At 51.6% G+C, this 21,919-nt stretch overlaps 1 protein-coding gene across 1 annotated transcript in view; it reads right to left on the bottom strand.

Moving 5' to 3' along the window:
- Window positions 1-21,919, bottom strand: part of RhoGEF64C (Rho guanine nucleotide exchange factor at 64C) — a 124,774-nt gene that overhangs the window by 10,308 nt on the left and 92,547 nt on the right. The window contains 8 exon segments of the mRNA XM_077659071.1: window positions 3,423-3,568; window positions 4,505-4,588; window positions 4,850-5,002; window positions 5,408-5,533; window positions 6,014-6,136; window positions 7,205-7,377; window positions 9,958-10,210; window positions 11,263-11,540. Of these exon segments, the coding sequence (XP_077515197.1) occupies window positions 3,423-3,568; window positions 4,505-4,588; window positions 4,850-5,002; window positions 5,408-5,533; window positions 6,014-6,136; window positions 7,205-7,377; window positions 9,958-10,210; window positions 11,263-11,540 (1,336 nt within the window).

The following is a 21,919-nucleotide window of genomic DNA, read 5'->3' on the forward strand; positions in this document are numbered from 1 at the left end:
TGTCGTCCTCGTAAAGATGAGAGACGGAACACTGCGATTCTGCGTGGACTTTAGGAAACAACATTGTGACAAAAAAAAAACGTGTATCCGCTGCCGCGTATTGATGACTCCCTCGATCGTCTTCGCCAAGCCAAGTACTTCTCTTCGGTAGACCTCAGGAGCGGTTATTGGTAGATAGAAGTCGATGAGAGGGACCGTGAGAAAACCGCCTTCATCACACCGGACGGGCTCTACGAATTTTGCGTCCTCCCATTCGGGCTCTGCTGCGCTCCAGCCACTTTCCAAAGAATGATGGACACTGTCCTCACAGGTCTGAAGTGGCAGACATGTCTTGTTTATCTTGACGATGTCATTATTTTTTCCGCAACGTTCATGGAACACCTGCACCGCCTCAGAACTGTTCTGGAAGCCGTTAGTTCCGCCAACATCTCCCTCAAACTACAAAAATTCCACTTTGGGTTCACCGAATTGAAGTTTCTCGGGAACGTCATTAGTGCTGATGGAATTCGAGCTGACCCAGAGAAGCTTGCTGCCGTTGCTGCCTTTCCGGTCCCCGTTCACAAAAAAGCAGTCCGACGTTTCCTAGGCCTGTGCTCCTGCTATCGTCGCTTCATTGAAACTTCGCCCAGCTTGCCAGCCCTCTGACGCTCCTAACCCGGGATGATGCATCATTTTCCTGGGGCAACGAACAGCAGACTGCCTTCGGCGAATTACAACGCCGACTCCAATCGCCGCCAATCCTAGCACATTTCGACGAAGATGCCGACACGGAGATACATACGGATGCGAGCAACGTTGGTCTTGGCGCCGTTCTCGTCCAGTGGCAAGACGATGTCGACAAAGTAATTGCGTATACGCGCTGAGTTGAACTACTGTACCACCGAAAAAGAATGTTTAGCGGTAGTCTGGGCAGCAGCTAAGTTCCGCCCATACCTGTATGGCAGACCGTTTTGCGTCATCACTGACCACCACTCGCTGTGCTGGCTGAAAAATTTAAAGGACCCTTGCGGCCGCCTCGCACGTTGGGCATTACGCCTGCATGAATTCGATTTCACCGTCACCTATAAGTCCGGCCGGAACACACCGACGCTGATAGCCTGTCACGCGCTCCCGTCGAACCTCCTCCACAAGACACCATCGACGACGATAGCTTCCTTGGAGCGGTCAGCACGTCTGAGCTCATTTCCGGACAGCGTGCCGACGCCGAGCTGCGTCTGCTCACAGAACATGTCGAAGGTGGGCACCCTGAGATACCGCGGTATCTGGCTCGTGGGCTATCATCGTTCTGCCTCCGGAGTGGGGTGCTTTATAAAAATAACTCTACTTCCAGTCCGACAACTTACCTGCTCGTCATATACCGTCTAATTTACGGGATGAAGTTCTCCTTGCCTGTCATGATGAACCGACTTCTGGCCACCTTGGTGTTACATGCACCTTGTCTCGAATCCGGCAGAACTACTACTGGCCCCAGCTCACTTCAAGCGTTATGTCCGGACATGCGGGCAATGCCAGCGGCGGAAAAAACCGGGGCTCAAGCCTCCCGGACTGCTTCAGTGCATCGAGCCGCCACAAATACCATTCGACAAAGTCGGCATAGACCTTCTGGGGCCATCCCTCTCTTTTCGGCCGGCCAAAAGCGGATCGTAGTCGCCACAGACTACTTGACTCGTTATGCTGAAACGAAGGCTCTTGCGCGAGGTACTGCCGCCGAAGTTGCCCACTTCTTTATGCACGACATCGTGCTTAGACACGGCGCCCCATCGACCATCATTACTGACCGAGGCAAGGCGTTTACAGCCCGGCTCTTACGTGACGTCTTAACTCTTAGCCATACAGCTCATCGACCAACAACAGCGTATCATCCCCAACCAATGGTCTAACGGAACGGCTCAACAAAACATTAGCGGACATGATCTCGATGTATGTTGACGTTGAATATAAAACGTGGGATGAGATCTTGCCGTACGTGACCTTCGCACGAAACCACCCAGTTTACCCCGTTCCGTCTCGTCTATGGCGAGGAGGTTCGCATGATGTTGGATGTGATGCTCCCGTACGGTGATGCGGAGGTACACACGGAAGCAGGCCACTTAGTGGAACAAGCTGAGCAAGCACCTCAGCTGACCCGCTTGAACATCGAGGACCAGCAATCCGTCGATGCAGAGGTACCCCCTGAAACAGGCCACTTCGTGGAACAAGCAGAGCAAGCCCGTCAGCTGGCCCACTTGAACATCAAGGACCAGCAATCCTTCGATGCTCGACACTATGACCTTCGGCACAGGGACGTGCACTACGAGCCGCAAGGGGTTGTGCGAAAACCTTATCAATAGGTATTTCGGCCCGTACAAAGTCCGGCGCCGCCTGAACAGCGTCAACTACGAAGTTGTTCCCGATGGAAGTGTGGTCGCCGGCCGTCAGCGTCAACGGCCTGAAGTCGTCCACGTAGTGCGCCTAAAACCGCACTTTTCGCGTGGCTCAGCGCTGTGTGCACGCTGTGTTTCGTACCTTTGTCTCCTTACCACACGTGCGAACTTGACTCACCTCACCTCTCATCTAGCGACAGATGTATAGTTCACCTCACCCCTATTTTTCGTTTTTTTCCTTCTCTCCCTGTACATCATAACCCATTCCACATCGAGACGATGTTTGCTTTCGCGGGGGGGGGGGGATGACACGTGCCTAACGCGCCGCGCGGCCTCCACGCTTAGTCGAAACGACGACGAAGCGGTGGTTGGCTCTCGAGGCGCTCTGGCTCTGTGACCTGGACCCTGGCTCTCTAAGTAAAAGCTCTCAGTCTTGGGTTCTCCCCGGCGCCTACCTGCACGGCTCATCAGGTCGTGACAATACTTAACTGCGCAACGTGTGCCAAGATGGAGAATGTTTTCTTAAAATTCATACGTTTTTCTTGTCACTTGTAACAAATTGACTATTTTGCTAAAAGTAAGCTTTATCTTTCAGGCTCAACATGGTGCTATTATAGTTTCGGGGAGAAACTCTGATGTCTAAAACGGCACGCCTCTGAGAGAATGTGAAGATGTTGTGCAGACAAGAATATCAGTATTGTGGCAGCACCACCATTTGAGGTGACATGCCGCACATTCTACCGTAATGAAAGTATATCTACCTGCAAGGTAGTGGGTTCATTTTGGGGGACAAGTGTTCTGAGTTTCTGTTGCCAGACGCGAAAGCCTTAAATGCTAGATCTCGCAAGGCGCTTAGTATGTCCGTTTTTTAACCTCTGTGCTATGCCCCTGAGAAATTGCCAGCGACTCAGTGGCTGATGCGTGTGTATAGCAGTTCTTTTCTAGGAATGATTCTCTGACGATTTTTGGGAGAACGCTGTCATAGTTTTTTTTTTGTGAACGTTTTGTGGGTCTCGTCACCAAGGCACTGTGTTATGTACTATGTAATGGTATACTCACTTGGTGACTCTCTGGACGGGCGCCATGAGGAAAGCGGCCAGGTTCATCCTCCGCAGTAGCGTGTTTTCCATTTGGGAGACCCGCAGGAAGATGCGGAGGAGCTCCTTCTCTTTTTCCTGCGCCATCAAGCTAAGCGATGCGCTCGCCTGGAATGGATGAGGAGCGCATTTTCTTTTACTTACGGGTGCGGCGATGGAACTCTTCAAGCTGCTTCAATAGCGGCGATTTTTCCACAATCCACTTCCTTCATAGGTACCACTTGACTGCCTTTACGGAGTTAAGCATATACATGTTCCTGCCCCTGGCAAGATCTGTATAGTAATAATAGTAATCATAACTGGTTCCTTAACGTGCACTGACGTCGCATAGCACTGATCGTCTTTCACATTTCGCCTCCATAGAAATGCGGCCGCCGCCGCGGGTCATTTAAAGTGAAAACAAGGACGCCGTTCATTTGGAGGAGTCCCTGCGTATCGTGCATTCAGCAAAACAGCGAACTGGGTGAGTTGGTCTAATGTAACTTATTTTAAATTATGGTTTAGCTTCATCGTTAAAGAGTTTAAAAGAACAAGGAATGAAAGAACAGCATGCGTGTTTTCCTGGTGGTGCCAATGTTACGGTGCAGGCGGGATCAAGCTTTCAAGAATTGCGTCTCTAGCACTGCCATTCTTGCGCATGTGTTCTTTCGCGTTATTTAACGACAGCGTCATGGTTTTGGGTGATTATTTTTAATTTCTTTCTTGCGTGAAAGTTTGGTCTAGTGAGAGCATATAGCTCACTATAGGTAGGCAGGAGGTACAGCCGTGAGCAATATGAGAGGGAGCAAACTTTTTGTGCATAATTGCGAATTTTCTGGTTATTTTTCACCAAAGTTCAGAACGACTTTTGGGTGTTATACGCTAAGACAAAAACTAGTTATAAAAACAGAGAAAACTCTACTTGTAACGCATAATTGTGGAGCAATCAGTAAATGACTGTTGCCTCTCATATTGTTCGCGACTGTACCTACCATGCACCTGGTATGGCACCATTCCCCGACACAGCCTCCTAGTTCAAAAGGAGGATAAAGAACGCGTTCTTACCTGCCGGACGCAGTACGTCTGGTATGCCTGCAGCATACCGGTGGCTGCCAGGAACAGCTTGCCAATGTCCACCGTGGTGTACTCCTAAGCATGGAAATAACATATTTAAACAGCATATACAGATTCCAGTCCCTCTCACGTTTATCGCATGTCCTTATTGCATGTCCTTGCGTTATGTATGAATGCTTGCGGGCTGTATAATATTAGGTCTGTACAATATTTATTAGCTACCGGTGCTGTGTCCTGTCCTGACGTTCGCCGAGTCGATTCTAGGACAACGCAAGGTGTTGAGAGTCGTGGTGACTCTGTAGCACCCTATAATTCATGAAGCCCTCTGGAACGTACCTCGTCTCCCTGCTCGCTGGCGATGTCGAGAGCGTCCTGCAGCTTCTCGGCGAAGCTGGCGTTCACCTCCATCAATTCATCCAAGTTGAGGAAGATCTCCTCCAGCTGTTGCTTGGTCAACAGGCCCGCTGTCTCGATGGGCTTGTAGAACTCCTGCGCGGTATGTCAGCCGGCAGTGATCAGTGGGGCTGGCCTGTTCGCTTACAGGTTCTTTCTGTTTTATGTAGCCAACCGGAACAACCTTCTGGTTAACACCCCTGCCTTCTCTCTTTCTCTCTCTATTTAGAGGCTTTAGTCCCTTTTGTTGCACTCTACACGGATGCAGCAACGTGCTTGTGTTCTAGTTTGCAAAGAACTTGGTTTGGTCTCCTGAAAAGCATTCTCCCATATTCGCACCTTTTTCCATTTAGCATTATTTCGTCTCCTTAGTTTAAACATGCCAAAGAAAAAGGAGACATAACGCCTTGAATTGATTTTTCTGTTTCCCCTTTGTGAAATGCCGTATCTCAGAGAGTGTTTCTTTTTTTTACCCGGCCGAGACGGGTTGGGCTCACATACCTCTTTGATGATGCGTAGGTCGTGGCCGTACTTGAGTTCGGTCTGCACGATCTCGGTGATGATCTCCCGGCGCTCAGTGCGCTTCTTCTCACACTTGGGACAGACTAGCTCCTCTTCTCCAGTCACCTGCACCAGCCAGTGGAGCTGATGAGTCACTGACGCCTCTGAATGTGAAGTGTGAACTAATTGCACGTTCTCTGTGTTGAGGCACACATATCTATATGCAAAGCTTGCATGTATTCCGGGCCCGTAGCCAACACAGGACCATCGACAGACTATAGGGCAGCCGCTTTTGTTAAGTAAACGAACCGGGCACGATTCCTTGCAAGACGATAGGGGGACATGTATGTTGAATTAGTTGACCTCTCAATGTAAGAACCGTGGAGGTTAAAGGCAGGTGGATCGCAGTGCTAGTCAAGGAAGGTTGTGCGACCAAAAAGCTTTTGGCTTACTCTTCTTTTGTACGTCATGGTTACCTCCCTGGTAACATTATTATCGGGCCATTGTGCTATAGTTCTTGGTGAAAATTTACCAACTTGTTGGCGGCTCTAAATTATCCTCTTCGGGCATTCTGACAATGGTTGTTGACCAATAGGGGTGCCGCACCTGCTGGTCGCAGTCGGCGCAGCGCTGCTCCTCGCTGTTGCCGGCCGCCGGCGGGTCCAGGGGCTCGCTGTACCGGTCGCCCCCGATGCCGCTGTCGTTGCGCTCCACGTCGGCGCCCGTCGGCTGCGGCCAAGGACGGCCACACGGTTAATCGCCGCACGCATCGATTAACGGCGGCGGCGGCAACGCGTTCGTTCTGACACGCCTGGCGCCATGTTGGGACTCGCTGCACGCACTGGGCCCGCTGCCGCTGACCCCGGCTCTGCCAGCTGCCACGGCGTTACCCAAACTCCCTTCTTCTGACGAGCCTCCTCGCTTTCTTTTTAATTTATTTTCTCGAGTTTTAAAGAAGATTAGGCTGCTTTAATTGCCGCTAAAATCAATGGTTAATGTGCTCGGGGCCAGCATTGAGCGTGTCCTCCTGTACCGCCAGCGAACACTTCCTTGTGGCAAGCATGCACGATGCATCTAACGGTACGACTTTTATAGCCGACGCGATCGGGTTTTCTGCCCTTTTACGGCGCTTTCCGGAGGATTGGTGCTCAGGACATGTCTGGTCGTAAACATTTTATGATTCAAGTTATTCAAGCCGCGCTTAGTAACACTATAGCACCAGCGACCATCGCACTGCCTTTAGATGTGTGCAAAAGAGGGTGTGTATCCGGACGCGTACACGTATAGTAAGATGCAGGCAAAAGCTTGTCGTTCTCAATCGTACCGATACCTGCCACGACAGCAGAAATCTACCACGACCATCAATATTTAATTTAGGCTTACGGTGTGCCTAACCTTGACAATACGTTCTCGAAAGAACGCTACTTCGTGGCGCAAACGAGGTGGACTTGAGTAAAGAGCTCACAGGGACACTTAATTCCACTATGTGTTGGCAGTGCGATAGCACAAGCAGGTGTTGATGCTTTTGCCGGAAGTGACTTCGCTTCCGGTCTGGTGACGATCCCTCCGCCAATGGTCGAATTTTATGACTGACGACGCGTTTTGACACCATATGGGGCTTCTAATGATTCAAATAATCAGTATACCCTAACCTGCGCGCAGTGATGTTTGGTGCCGTATTGGACAGAAATCCCGCTCATTAGCAGTGCGCGTAAATATGACATGAGGCTGTACCCTCGTCTACGCTTCATACGGATACTTCTCGGTGCCCGCGTGACGTGCTTGGTGTACACTCACGATTTTGTCGAGGGCGGCATCTTCTGCCAGGGCCTCGAAGGAAACGGTGTCCCCGACTAGGTTCTCGAGGCCTCGCTCCTTGGCGTCCTCTAGGTACCCCAGAATATCTGCCTTTGAGGCTCCCTCAAAGAACGACTTCTGCGGGCTCTCGAACGACAGCAGCTTCTTCTCTCCTGCGAAAGAGGTGCGCAACAGGTGCGTGTCAACGCAAGGTTTAGCTCACAGACGAACGGGGCGGCTGTAGAACATGCAGTCATGCAAGGCAACCCGCGCTGGAGAACGAGAAAGGAAGAAGTGTATCATTCTTCTAGGAGACGTACCGATGGCTCAGGACACCAGTATCAGTCACCACTGTCGGTTCCAGCGTTCTCTTGGAATTCTTTGCTGGTTTAATATGAAGGGGCGTAACTATGGCATGCAAAGCTTTCGCATATCCACATAGTGCACTATGGTATAGAGAGGTTGGGCAGATATATCTTGATAATCACAAACTGAACAAGTGAGGGGCAAGCCTAAGGGCACTTGTCAACGTTTCGACAAGAGGGCTTGTCTTCTTTTGGGCGAAGACGAAGACAAGTTCTCTTGTCGACCATGAGACTTTCCGCTCCCTTGTTCACTTTGTGATCACATAGTGCACTGAAAGACAGAAGGCTTAGCCCAGCAAATCGCTTGGAGTCACTGTTCGCGACTTTCGAATCTCATGATGGGACTGACTCTGTGGCGTTACGTTGCGTGATTACGTGAAGAGTAAAATGACGGAAACGTATGGCGGAGGATGTCAAGGCAACAACCTAAGTACTGTACTTTCTCCTTGGCCTCTTCATGGCACTAAGGCGTTAAGTGCTCCCCAGAACGCCGTGTTCCAGTCTACCATCTTTGTTTCTTTCTCGAGTGCATTTCAGTTATTAAGGACAAGTTTCTTGAAACGTAAAGATGGAGGTCGGTCGATCGGTCATCGTCTTTTGAAGCTGAACTCGACGCTGCAGTTTCGAAAAGCACGTGTGGAAAAAAAGAACTGATCATGCAAATTATGTTTCTAAATCTGTCTGGCGACCTCGAGTACTGCATAATCCCATATACCCTCATTCAAAACATCGCATATTGCGAAAAACGACGGCGGCTGCACGCAGTTTTCCGCCAGCGGTCACAATCGGCATCCCAACGCTCGCGATGAGTGAGTGGCGTAACGGTTGCTGGAATGGGAGGGGGGACTCGTGCCACAAACGAGGCAGCGAAAGGGAGGGGACTGCGTTCCACTGGGTCGTTTTGATCGGATTGTCGTTACAGCGCAGGGTTTTGCCTTCCGAGGACCGTTTTTTACGGCGCGGACACCCAACGGAGAAGGGTTTCCGGCGCGCGTGCAACCGCTGGCCGTCAGCAGCCGGCAGACAATGGCCCCCGCTGCGGCTGTCTGCTCGCGTCTGGAAGCCATCAAGGACCATTAAGAGGCGGGTCGTAAAAGGAGCGCACGCAAGGTCTGATCGGGGTGTCGGAATGCGGTTGGGGGCTCGCAGCCTTGGCGCTGGCTGCTCCCTGATGGGGCAACCTCGGCGAAAGTGGTATCCGGGCCGCTTCCTGCACGGCTGCCGGCGTGTAGCGGCCAGGGCTCAGGGTGCGTAACGGGTCCTTACGCAAACGGCCTGGCTACAAGGTGCTTCGGGCGGCCGGTTACGAGCTGAGATTAGTCATGTCTTGAGCGAAAGCTGGATGTGCATAGGTGCAGGAGTAACGTTTTAAAGCTTCTGCTTTGTAGGTCACGTAGCTTCGGGCTCTATTTAGACTTGCTGCATCCATGGTGTCTTTAGTGTAGAGTGAAGCCACTATGCATTTAGCTTGTTCCTAACGGATTCGTACTCACCAACTAGTTTGGGTGTAAATACGGTTTGACTCACCCAGCTACCATTCTATACCAATGTTACTTGACCTTCTGTGCCCCGTCCCAGCCGCTGCACGCCATTGCTGGCTGCTCCAGTTCCCCAGCCCGGAGGGCACCGAGGAGGCCACGTGACTCGTAATTGCCGCCGAGTGGCATGTGCTGATGGGTGCGAGTGCGCGCGCTTTACAGCAGCGCGGTTTTCAAACGACGCGCGGGATGGCCAGAGTCATTGCGCCCCAGCGACGACCGTAATCTCGTTTCAGAAATTCTAAAGACTGATATGCATATTGCAAGAGTGAGCTACAGCTCTCTAATTGCAACCAGGTGCCTAGCTGTAATAGTCGGAGGTTTAACTATTAGTATTGCTTACTTTTTAACATGATCGAGTCACCTATTTTCTGACGTCCGCCTTCACTGGTGCTACTATGCTGCAAAAGACATCTGGCTACTGAGCCGGAGTAACCGGTTTCGAACCCGACCGCGGTGGCCGCGTTTCGATGGAGGCGAAACGCAAAAGGCGCCCTTGTGCTGTGCGATGTAAGTGTACATTAAAGATTCCCAGGAGGTCGAAATTATTCTGTAGCCGTCCACTACGGCACCCATTTCTCTCTTTCACTCCCACCTATCTCCCTTCCCTTAAGGCGCAGTTGAGGTGCCCACCGAGAAGTGAGACAGTTACTGCACCATTTTTTACCCTCAAAAACCATAGAACATACTCCAAAAAACATGTTATTGAAAATTACTGGTAGGCTTCACTGAAATAGCCCGTGTATAATCCGTGCCTTGCTTCGATCGCAAAACCAGTCTCCAGTGTGCACCGGGGGCATTGAGGGACACGGTTCCTTCAGGTCCCGGACAAAGAAGAGATCGCACTCACTGTGCTGGGGCTGCGGCGGGTGTTCGGGCAGCTCCTCGTAGACGGGCTCCGGAGGCACCTCGCAGTCGTCGTAGATGGGGCCGTCGGGCGTCGGCGGACACGCCACCGAGGGCAGCGTGTCCGCGTACACGGGCTCCTCCTCTCCGTCCTGCGCCTCGGGGCCGCGCACGTCCGCCTCCTCCTCGGCCCGGAGTTCGCTGCTGCCGCTGCTGCTGGTGGTGCTCAGCGACACGTAGAAGGTCGACGTGCTCTCCTGCAGCATTTGGGCGGAGGCGGCTATAAATGCTGTCGGGGTCACGTCGTGATTGCTCTGATACACTGAGCACCGAAACGTAGCTCGTAGTAATCACAGTCACCCAAGAAACGCGACGTCATCTGACCCCGTCACGCTCTAGCGGTGGCGAAAGAGGGCGACCTGTATAGGCTACGTGACATCCGTGGCTAGGGGATATGTACCTTACAAATAACAGAGTGAGGAACCTTTTGAGCTTGCCTCTCTTTGAGACACACTGGCAGCGTTGGGTGTTTTCTTAGGCATTATCGAAGCTTACCGTCCACTTGATCGCAGTATCGTTTCACATGGTTTTACGGCATGCACAATAAGAAGGGCGTTAAACCAACGTGGAGCGGGATGAAAATAATCTCGTATCGTACAGCAGTGGTTTCTCATTGCTCTCCGTCAGCACTAATTGCCACCATGGGCGGCTGTAATCGTTCCTTGGTCAGTCGCCAGCTGTACGCTTCCAGCGTTCGTCGACGCCGCTGGACCTGAACAGCTACATCTACGGCCAGTTCAGAACAGCCACACCAAGACCCTTTGCAGATTGCGTAAGCATGTGTGGCTTGCGCGGCAAGGGCGGACACTCTCGTCTGCTGCACTCATGTGTGGGAACAACGATGAACAAGAACAACGTACTCGGAAGGCTCAGATTGTGCCAACACAACAGTAAACCCTTACAAAAATTTCTTTAGACAGTCTATAGACTGTCCATAGACTTCTGTCTATGAAGTCTATAGACTTATAGACAAACCCTAGAGAACAGTGTATAGGCAATGCAAATTCTATGACAGTCTATAAACAATATAGATTTATGGCCGTAAACTTTTAGTAGACTTGTCTATAGACAGTCAATGGAGTATGAATAATAGACAAAAAGAAATATCTATAGGCAGGCAATAGAAGAAGTCTATAGAACATTTTTGTAAGGGAATTCCGCATGACACTGTCGAGGCACCTGCGTGCGCTCTTTGGTTTCACTCTTCAGCATGCTGGCCGGCAACCGCCGCTGTATGGCGCCATCGTACCTTTGGCGGCGTGGACCTGCGCCGGACGGCGGCAGCCGGTGGCACCAGGCTGAGAGGGGCGAACAGCGCCCGCGCCGAGTCCCCGTCCAGCTGAGGCGCCGAGTGGCGCATGCGAGGCCGCCGCTTGGCTGGGCTGCGGCGCACCGGGTAGCTGCCGCTGAGCCGGCCGTGCGAGCTGATGAGCACCCGTGTGCCCGTGCTGGTCTGCGTGGTCACCATCACGGTGCCGCCGGCCGCCTGCTCCGAGCCGCCGGCTGAACCCTCCGGGAGGAGCTCGTCTGCGCACCAATCAAAGGTCGTCTGTTAGGCTACGGCAGCGGACTCAGGAAAAATGGCTCATTGACGTAGGCGACTTCTACACCGCTGTCCGAGGTCTGCCGAAAACACGCGGCGTTGTCGGAGGCAAGTATTCACTCTTAGTGATGGAAATGCCCCTCAGTGCGACGTCACTGCGTGCTTAGCGGGATTTCACCACCTGCTGTTGGCACGTTATGCATCGTACAACGCTTGTGTGCACAATACCTATGTCGACCGTCGCGGGCCGCCAATCGCGGTAGCACAGGCAAGGGCGTTCTGCTGACGATATTGAGGTCACAATTACAGACCCATCACCTGTCATTTGACTGGCAAGCGCAAAAAGCGCGAAAGCGAAGAAATCGTCGCGTGTGCTGTGGTGTTATTAAGGCAGACCCTTTTGTTGTGTGTGTCAACGTCGCAGAATGTGTATATGTATGCGCCGCCCGATATCGTTATTCTGAGCGGCAAAACTACTCCGAGAAAATCACCTTTCTTTTTTTTTTTTCACACCGAAATTACAGCTTTGAGTGCTTTGCAACAAGCTCGTCACGAACGTATGTGTAAACAGGAACATTCAATTCAGGCTTAACTCAATATTTTTCCTTTCAGGTGCACCAGGAAGCTGAAATGCCTTCTGTCCACCCATTTGGACGACACGTTTGTTACGGGCTTTATACCGTAAATTTCGGTAATCAGCTAGCGGGCTGCAAAACATTTTATTTTCCAACATCTTCCACTGTACCATGAAATACCCAACACGATGCTGTGTGTACTGGGTGGGGAGTATATATACACCGGGAGCGAAGTACGTATCGGGTGCGGATAAATAAAAATCTGTATGCCGGAAATTGCGGTAGTTAACGGTTCAAAATATTATGACTGTGGGGAGCGAAATTTCACTTTCTTCCGGCAATTCGTAAAACTGTCTAAAATCACGTTTATGCTGGAAATAAGTCCAAAACTGGCGAAAATATGATGTTCTAAACTGTGCTAGTCCATTTTCACGACTATAGAGACGTGCGCGGAACATTTCAAATGCATGGGTTTCGAAACACGTTATCCACGAAAGGGCAGGAAACGTAATTCATATTTAACGCTTTAATTTTGCTCTCTTTAAACGCTGTCATGGGTGGTGTAGCGCGTATATAGTACAACATAATTGATAATTTTGAATGTTTTGGTTGTACAGCTGCATATGTTTCTGAACATAAATTTCAAGATGATGAAACTGCAATTTTCGGTATATTTTATACAAAATTTAAGGGAAGTCAATATTCTGCGTGCATCTCACGGTCACTACAATAATAACCCGTTCTTACACATTAAGCCTGGACAGATTCAGCGACTGCTATGCGAAACCATTGTCTCCCTTCCCTCGTACATTTAATAGCAAGCATAACAAGGCTTCCTCTCGAACCATCGTTAAGGTAATCACACGGAGCAATACAAAACTGGGAGTTGGCCACCGCTATACACGCAACGCCAGTTTACGCGCGCGCAGCTTGTAGCTCGTTTCCAAGAAGACTTCTTCTCGAGGCGGGCCTCTTCGTTAGACGACGTCAGCTTTGCCATTAAGTCGCCTTTTCCTCCATCTCTCGGGCAATTCGTTCCCCTGGGAAGCCGTATACGACGCCCACACCACGACGCACGCCTTGCCGATTTGCGGTGCGCGTCACCATGCAGCGCTGTCATGCATCGTTCGAGAAGCCCGTGTGCACGTCTTGGCTGCTCTTCCGAGCAGAGTCCTTGGCGTCTTCGTTACAGGTATAGTCAGCTCGAGACCGTGATTATCGCCGGGTGGTGGCGCTCCGTGAGCCAAGAACGCTCGCTCGTCGGATTAACGCGACGCTCGCGATGGAGCCGCAGAGCTCGCATGGGACGCGAGATTCGACAGCTGATTGGTTTGCAGCCGCTTAATGCACCCGCAATCGAGACTGGGGCGACTGCTGGGAAGGAAACTCCGGTGGCAACAACCTTGATTTCTTCGCGGGGCTGACTCACAGCGGAAAGCGGAGGTGGAGGTTGCTGCTTCGTCCTGTCTCCCAGCAGGAAGGGCGGCGTCGTGTATACATTTTGAGAGCGGACCCTCACGAAATTGCGGTGTATATGTTTTCGGCCAGACTGTACGTACGCCCCGTCAGCTGTTCCACGTCGGTGGGATCTGACGAACAGGCGCGCATTTGTACCGGCAGTACTGAACTTCGTTTCGTTATATCCGTAGCTTCGTTATAGCCCGTGTTGACCGAGGGAATCGGCATTCCTTCGTTATATCCATTATATCTTTATAAACAGTTTCGTTATAACGAGGTTCGGCTGTATATACGTGCTCACAAACGTCATGCTTGCCCTCCATCTTGTTTGCTAACGAGGCGTATTCGTTTTCTGACCGAAAAACGCATGACTGATTTTCGTAAGTCTCGCAGCGTAAACGAGTCTCGCCATTAACTGCGCGCCATATCCGCGGAATGCATGTTGCTGGTGCAGTACAGCATATCATATATGCATAAAAAGCACCATAGACTTGTGCAACATTGTCCGAACTCTGTTATAATCAAAGGTGAAGGAAATGTAAAGTGAAGATACGCATGGTACGAGGACCTTGACTCATGTTGACACGGTATATCTATAACCAGATGTTGATCGCGGAGCGCCGAAATTGTGTTATAAAAGATTGTCAGCGTACAGCAAAGAGGAGGGACCGCCGTCTGGATGGCGAATATGCTGCAGGAAGAAATAGAAAGGGCAATGCGTTGACCCAGGGAGCGCGCTAGCTGCTTTAGCCAGGAAACCGCGGGTCAGGACGGAAGGACAAAGAACGAGAGAGTCCGTTGACTCCTCTCTGCTTCAACAGTGCTCCCCTCCTTGCTCTAAGAAAAGGCCGAAAACCTTTTCCTTCGTATACCAAATGAGCGTGCCGAGGCGCGGCGACAATGCGCTGCGCTCTGTGGTCAGGAAGTTGTTCTTGGGGAAGACAAGAAAGGCAAGAGAGAATCCTTAGAAAAACCGGCGTGGCTGGAGCTTTTTTTAAGCCCGCCAGGCGGATACCTCGTGGCTAAGTTCAATGGCTCACCAGCTCGCTCGCATCGCGCACACAATGGGCCGGGCTCATAACAGGCACGCCGCGCGCGTGCACTTATCGGCTGGCGATCGGCCTCCCCTTTTGCCCAAAAGAAACCAGCCGCCGGCGCTTTTTGTTCTTCGCGGTTGCTTTCGGAGGCCGCTTTGTTGCGGCCGTTCACGACGGCAACGCAGGCGGGGCTCCGAGACCGGCGGTTCCTTTCTGCCTCCCGCTTAGCATAACGGTCGCGCATGTTCCCTGTGGGGCCGCGGCAGGCTCACGCCCGAAACGACGCTCGATGATCGGTGGCTGCGTGTTGCCGCCGCGGCTATGAATGGACTCGCTGACCACGGGCCTCTTTCGTTTTCTTCATTTCGCTGCGCGTCGTGATCGTCGTTATGGGGCAGACGCGTGTCGCCGAGAGGTGTGTACATATATTACAGGAATACACAGGCGTTTTCCCCCCTTTTCAGGTGGACACAGGGGCGCAACAAAAACGCACGGACATAGAAGTAGACAGGGACGAGCGCTTACTATCAACAGGCTTTATTTGACGTAGACCGTTAATATACTTTCGCCTACCCAAGCGCCACTGTGCGAATCACAAGCACGTGTGTAACAGAAAACACCAAAAGAAATCGAAAAGAGGCGATTACAGAAATCTATCTAAGAAAACCGTTTCAGATCGGCGAAGCATTACAGATGAATTACTGATGCAGTTATCTCCTTTTTTTCTGATGTAATAGGCTTCCACCAGTTCCCGTTCAATCTGATCGCGGCTTCTCAGCAATACTCTACAGTCCGATAATCGGGGAAAACAGGCGACCTTTGTCTTCTTAGTGCATTCTTGGCAATGGTCCGGGAGATGGGAGCCTGTCTTCTTTAAAGAATTTTTGTGCTCCAGAAGGCGCTGGTTGAGGCAGCGTCCAGTTTGCCCAACGTAAACCTTCCCGCAAGTGAGCGGGAACTCATACACAACTCCTTTTTTGCAGGTTACGTGGGGCTTACGGTGTTTTACGCCACACTCTTGCCGTTTTTTTTTTCTTCTTATGCGTGCGCACAGACCGGACAACTTTCGCGGGGCAGAAAAAACAACTTCTACTCCGTACTTCTTGGCCACCTTCTTGATGTTGTGGGAAGTTCTGTGTACGTATGGTACCACCTCCGGCCTTGAACACTTCGTTGGGTCTTTCGCGTTGCTCTGCTTGCTGCCCTTCAATTTTTTGACCAAGGACTGCGTCACAGCAAGAATGAGGGAATCAGGGAAGCCTGCCTTTTCCAACCTTGAGACCTGTGACAAGAAGCCAGCGTACACAGCGTGGTGACAGGACTTTGTTAGTGCCGATGAAAGACATTGTAAAGCGATTGCCTGCCTTTTCCAACCTTGAGACCTGTGACAAGAAGCCAGCGTACACAGCGTGGTGACAGGACTTTGTTAGTGCCGATGAAAGACATTGTAAAGCGATTGTATCGCTTTACAATGTCTTTCATCGGCACTAACAAAGTCCTGTCACCACGCTGTGTACGCTGGCTTCTTGTCACAGGTCTCAAGGTTGGAAAAGGCAGGCTTCCCTGATTCCCTCATTCTTGCTGTGACGCAGTCCTTGGTCAAAAAATTGAAGGGCAGCAAGCAGAGCAACGCGAAAGACCCAACGAAGTGTTCAAGGCCGGAGGTGGTACCATACGTACACAGAACTTCCCACAACATCAAGAAGGTGGCCAAGAAGTACGGAGTAGAAGTTGTTTTTTCTGCTCCGCGAAAGTTGTCCGGTCTGTGCGCACGCATAAGAAGAAAAGAAAAACGGCAAGAGTGTGGCGTAAAACACCGTAAGCCCCACGTAACCTGCAAAAAAGGAGTTGTGTATGAGTTCCCGCTCACTTGCGGGAAGGTTTACGTTGGGCAAACTGGACGCTGCCTCAACCAGCGCCTTCTGGAGCACAAAAATTCTTTAAAGAAGACAGGCTCCCATCTCCCGGACCATTGCCAAGAATGCACTAAGAAGACAAAGGTCGCCTGTTTTCCCCGATTATCGGACTGTAGAGTATTGCTGAGAAGCCGCGATCAGATTGAACGGGAACTGGTGGAAGCCTATTACATCAGAAAAAAAGGAGATAACTGCATCAGTGATTCATCTGTAATGCTTCGCCGATCTGAAACGGTTTTCTTAGATAGATTTCTGTAATCGCCTCTTTTCGATTTCTTTTGGTGTTTTCTGTTACACACGTGCTTGTGATTCGCACAGTGGCGCTTGGGTAGGCGAAAGTATATTAACGGTCTACGTCAAATAAAGCCTGTTGATAGTAAGCGCTCGTCCCTGTCTACTTCTATGTCCGTGTGTTTTTGTTGCGCCCCTGTGTCCACCTGAAAAGATATGAACCAACACGCCCAAATACAAGTACTTCTGCGTTTTCCCCCCCTTTTTTTTTCAACAACGTGAGCTGAACTTGCTATGCGAGGCGCGGTGCTTTGCGATGAAAAAAAGAGAGAGAGAGAGAGAACTTAGGCTTTCTTGCGGGGACGACACAGCACACAGCCGCAACTATGGAGTGTGCATGTGTTCGCTAGCTGGCACCCATTGCAAGCTGCGGTATTCCAGAGGCAGCCGCAAGATTCTGCATGCTGATGGTGGTCCTGTTGTGGCATTTGAAATCGTTTTGCTGAGCGGAGCAGAAGAGTGAAGAGCATTAAAGAGCTGCGAAGGAGCTGACTGTTCGTAAGTTTCGTGCTATTCATTAAACTCGAAGCAGATTTCGGCTATTTTTAATCAGCGATACAGGAAGCACTGCAGGCGGCCGCCGCGGCACGAAGAGCCATGCATCACAGGGTGAGCAGAGCGGCTGCTCTTCATCTTCGACCACCGAGGATGTAGCCGAGAACAACGCTCCAACCTGACACCCAAGCGTCAAGTTTCAGAGCAGGAGAGTGTTATGCTCGTCCCAGACCGGCAACTCATTGTTCTAAGCTGGCTCTCTCACAAGTCTGTTCGCTCACGATAAGAGGGTGGGTCGAGCCGGAGCGTCTTTGTTCCCACGCCGAAAACAAGACCTGCCCTTAGCGATACTCCTACCATCTAGTAGCGTATGCAGTAGCTCATCCTGTAAGACAGCGGTGCAGGCAGCGAAGAGAGAACAAGTGGCAAAGAAAAAAATTGACTCCTTTCTTGCTGTTGATCTCTAACCCACCTTGAATTGCCCTTACCCCTTAGCATCGCGCAGTAAATGCCCGGCCAACAGCGTGACCCATGCCTAAGCGTGGGTGCCTACACCCTAAAAGTTAATGAGCGTTAGCAATAAATCAGCCTGTCGCTCGCCGAGTGGGACCTATAGACGTGGGTAACGAGGCCTAGGTCTGTTCGGGCTGTAGGCCTTTCCGCGCCCTTCCCTCCTGAAATTCTGTCGATTACGTGCAAACGGCCCAGATTTCTCTTTACACTCCCAGAACGCCAGGTGCATATATTCCAGTACCCTATTTCAGGATTTAAAAAAAAAAACAGGGAAGGGTGAAGCTCCGTTAATTCCGTTCACTCCATGAGAGGAGATCGGGTGATCGCCTGACGTTGGCGCTTCCTTTAAAAGGCAGCGAAATAGAGCTTTATTCACTCTCCCCAGCGCCAAATTCTTCCCTGCGGCATGTGTGCCTTGGTATACGCCGGTCACTCCACAACCGGCCGGAGAAGATTTCGTTACGTTGCTTTGGGGCGCACGTCAGCAGTAGGACACGCGCGTGTCGTACTGCTGACGCTCTTCAACTCTATAGGGAATGAAGAAAACTGTCCCTCTCGCCGTCAGAGGACTTTCACAGCAAGGCCCATTGAAATCTGATCAAGGTGGTCGCTATGTAGCATGTTCTTGACAAAGGGGCACTTATGCGACAAATAAATTCCAAATAAACTTATTTCGCATATTCGCTATACCGGTCTTTCGACGCACGTTTGCTCAAACGAGGATGCGGTGTACACAACGGCTTTGGGACAGGCGCCATTCCTGGCCACACCACTGGTCGGCGCAGAGGCGGTTGTTCGGCGAGCCACGATGCAAAAGACCGACGCGTGTTCGGTTGGGAACCGCGCGGAGAATACAAGGCGGTCGCCCGGGCTGCTTTCGTTGCTCTTGGGCAACCGCGCGGCGGATGCGGCAGCTGGCTGCGCGGTGCCCGAAGGACACCTGCTGCCGCACCGGGTTGAGGCGCCATGCACGGCGCCGCCAACGGGCGTCCTGCCGGATGGCGGCGAGAAAAATCTTCCCATTCCGTTGCGTTCCCCGCCGCCCCTGTTTTCCTCTCCCCTCCCTTCTTCGTTTAATTTTTTTTTTGTATTCTTTCGGTTGGCTTCGCCGGTTCGAAGGACGAGCAATCCCTTTCTGACGCAGATCAGGCCGTTGCTCGACTTCGCTTTTGTTTCTACCCTCTCCCGTTTGCCTGCGCGCTGCTACCGCGGCGTCTTTCGCAAGGCCTGATCGGGCTCGTTAGTCGCTATCGGGTCCTGCATGCGCTTGGGCAAGCGAACCCCTTTGTGTGCCGGCCCCCAACCGCGCGCTCCGTGGGACCACTCGTGGACGAAGCCCAGACAATGGCGCTCGCTCTCGAATGCACGCGAGGGACGCCAGCTAGCCTCGCTATACGCGATGCAGATTTATCGCGGAAGAAAAAGCTGTGGTCTACGCGCGGATTTCACTCCCGTTTAGTTGCACTGCTCGAGTAACACTGGTGGCAACAAATGTGTGAAGACAGGGCTAGCCTGTTGCGAGTTCGCTTTTCACTAAGCCTTTCTCTGGAAGTAACCCGAAGCTTTGTGTTCTTTGGTTCGTGTCGATGTTTCCAGTCTTTGTCAAAAATACAGAGACGAAGAGGTTTACCTCTGGGTCATCCTGTTATGCCTTTTATGCAACGCCAGGGTTTCAAATCTCTTAACGATGAGACCAACTCTCGTCCTCACCACTCCAAAAGTTGGGACTTTCACGGATGCTACAAGAACCTCACTATGCGGCTTAGAAGCAAACCTCTTGGTCTGTTTACTTTTGGCAAAGACTGTACATATGAGAATTGATTGAGGAGATATGCCGAAAACAATGAATAAGGGCAGCATCGACAAAACTAGTCTTTCTGCTTTTCATCAAAAAACATCCGTATGCAGGATCAACGCGTGGTGACGATAACAAGAATTTTTGACTCGATATGTCGCTATCGACGCAGGCTGTCACTTGTTGGCGTAAGCGTGGAGCCCATCCTTCACGCTTACGTCACTGACTGGCTAAGTAAACTTTGGAGCACTCGCGTGCATGCTCGACTGTTGTTTTACTTCGTAAGCAGCACTAGTGTCTCAATGCGAAACAGGTGGCGTCTGTCTGTAGCCTCGAGGAGCAAAGCCTTCATCTTCTAGGAGCACCACCCATCTCTCGACCAAACCCCTAGCTATGGACATCCCCGTCCACCCACCTTCACCCTTAAACCACTTGTCCACTCCACCCCCGCCATGCAGAAAAATTCTGTTGCATGTACTAAGCCTCGTCTTAGCGTAAACTCATTCATTAGAGTAAAAGTATCAAAGTAATCTTCGAGGGTAAATTCAACTACTTTAGCATAACTGTCGCATCAGATGTATGATCATTCCGTATTTTTTTCGTTCAAGATTTTGCCATGTGCCATAATCTGTGTGTGTGTTCCTGTTGGAGTTGAGGGGGGGGGGGGGGGGGACACGTGGTTACATCGATAAATAGCGAGTGCCCGACCGCTCATTACAGGAACATTGGTACTCTAGCAGTACGCTTAGTACAGGCACAATACTGTCAGTGAAGTGAGATAGCGCACTGGCATTGCCTGGTGAATGAAAAGAGAGAGGAAAGGAAAGTGGAACTGGCACGTGCTTCATAGCTACGTCACACGCTCCAGCTATACAGTTGTGGCGCGACACACGTAAGGCTATGCAGCTCGACATGCGAAGCTTGTCACATACTGGGACGGACGTCCATCGGCCGTGCACCTAAACTGAGAGCTGCAGCTCGGTACTGGCAGCTAGAGATCAGCTGTCCGTGTATAAGCCCTCACGTCCTGAAGACCATAACAAAGCCGCCAGCAATCGAGGCTCTGAGAGCCTCACGTACAGGGCGCACAATGGACGCCTCGACCAGACACTGCAGGTCACATCGCAGCTCCAGCACTGCGGGTCCCTTCGAGCGCGGGTCACGCCACTGCTCCGATATGCGTGTCGATTAGGCGCGTGCCCGAAAGGTGCGCGCACGACGTTGGACCAAGCGGTTCGATTCAAACGCTCTTAGTACACCCTCCCGAATCGCGTCGGAAGTCATTACGCGAAGTGCCAGAGGCGAGGCGCGCGATGGCCTCTCACGGCGCCCTGTGGTGTCGAATCGCGCATTCGCAGCCATCCCCGCCTGGGGCCATTGTCGGCACCCGACGATAAGCGCCTCCTCTCCCTCTTCTTCGCCCTCTTCCGCAGGAGCGCGGGTCCTTTCAAGAGGCGTGTCTCATGGCGCGCTGCTCCATGGATTATGCATTGGCCTCCGAGGAACCGGGCCACCGGGCGGATGGAACGGGCCGAAGGAAAGACAACGGGACTGGGGGGGGGGGGGGGGGGGGCTACCGGTAGTGTCTCAGGATTCCTGCCTCCATGAGCCCTTATCCACCTTCTTCCTCCAGCTTGCTCTTTAGCCGCGGGTCCTAGATAGTTTTTTTTTTTTCTCCCGAGTAAAGAGAGCCTGGTACAAAGTTGAAAGAGAGTAAACGGCAGAAGTGATAAAAGGAGCGATTAACGCGCACTGCTTGTCCTGAACATCCGAGGTAATCTCTGTCTGCGCGCTAAGCTGGCCCTGTGACTCGCCTGTTCATAATGCTTCTCTTTTCCATTCCAAGTGTTCACTGTTCGTAAGTATGGACACTTGGCTTGCGGTGCAGTGCTTGGCAGAAGGGGCGACGTGGAACAGGGTGTACACCTGTTTCTGCTGAACGCCCCTACGGAGGAAACCATACGTACAGTATTCATACAACACAAATGCACATTTGTGTGTGCGCGCTCGCGCGTGCGTGTGCGTTCGTGCGCGCGCTGCCTCTGTGCAGAGGGAGGTTGGTGCGCGTTAAAGAATTCCAGGCGGTCGAAATTAATCCGGAGTCCTCTACTATCGCCTCCTCGCAGCGTAGACAACACGGACTCCGGGCACAAAGAACAGGCATCTACGTCGATGTTTTGCTGATGAGTTCCATGCAGCTTAAAGCGGACAAAGGCCTGTGCGCGCATCGATCGACCCTTAGCTAGCGATATTTTCCTTCCTGTCATATTTAATTACGCTGGC

This window comes from Amblyomma americanum, chromosome 3 (assembly GCF_052857255.1).
Source record: "Amblyomma americanum isolate KBUSLIRL-KWMA chromosome 3, ASM5285725v1, whole genome shotgun sequence".
NCBI classification, from domain to species: domain Eukaryota; kingdom Metazoa; phylum Arthropoda; class Arachnida; order Ixodida; family Ixodidae; genus Amblyomma; species Amblyomma americanum.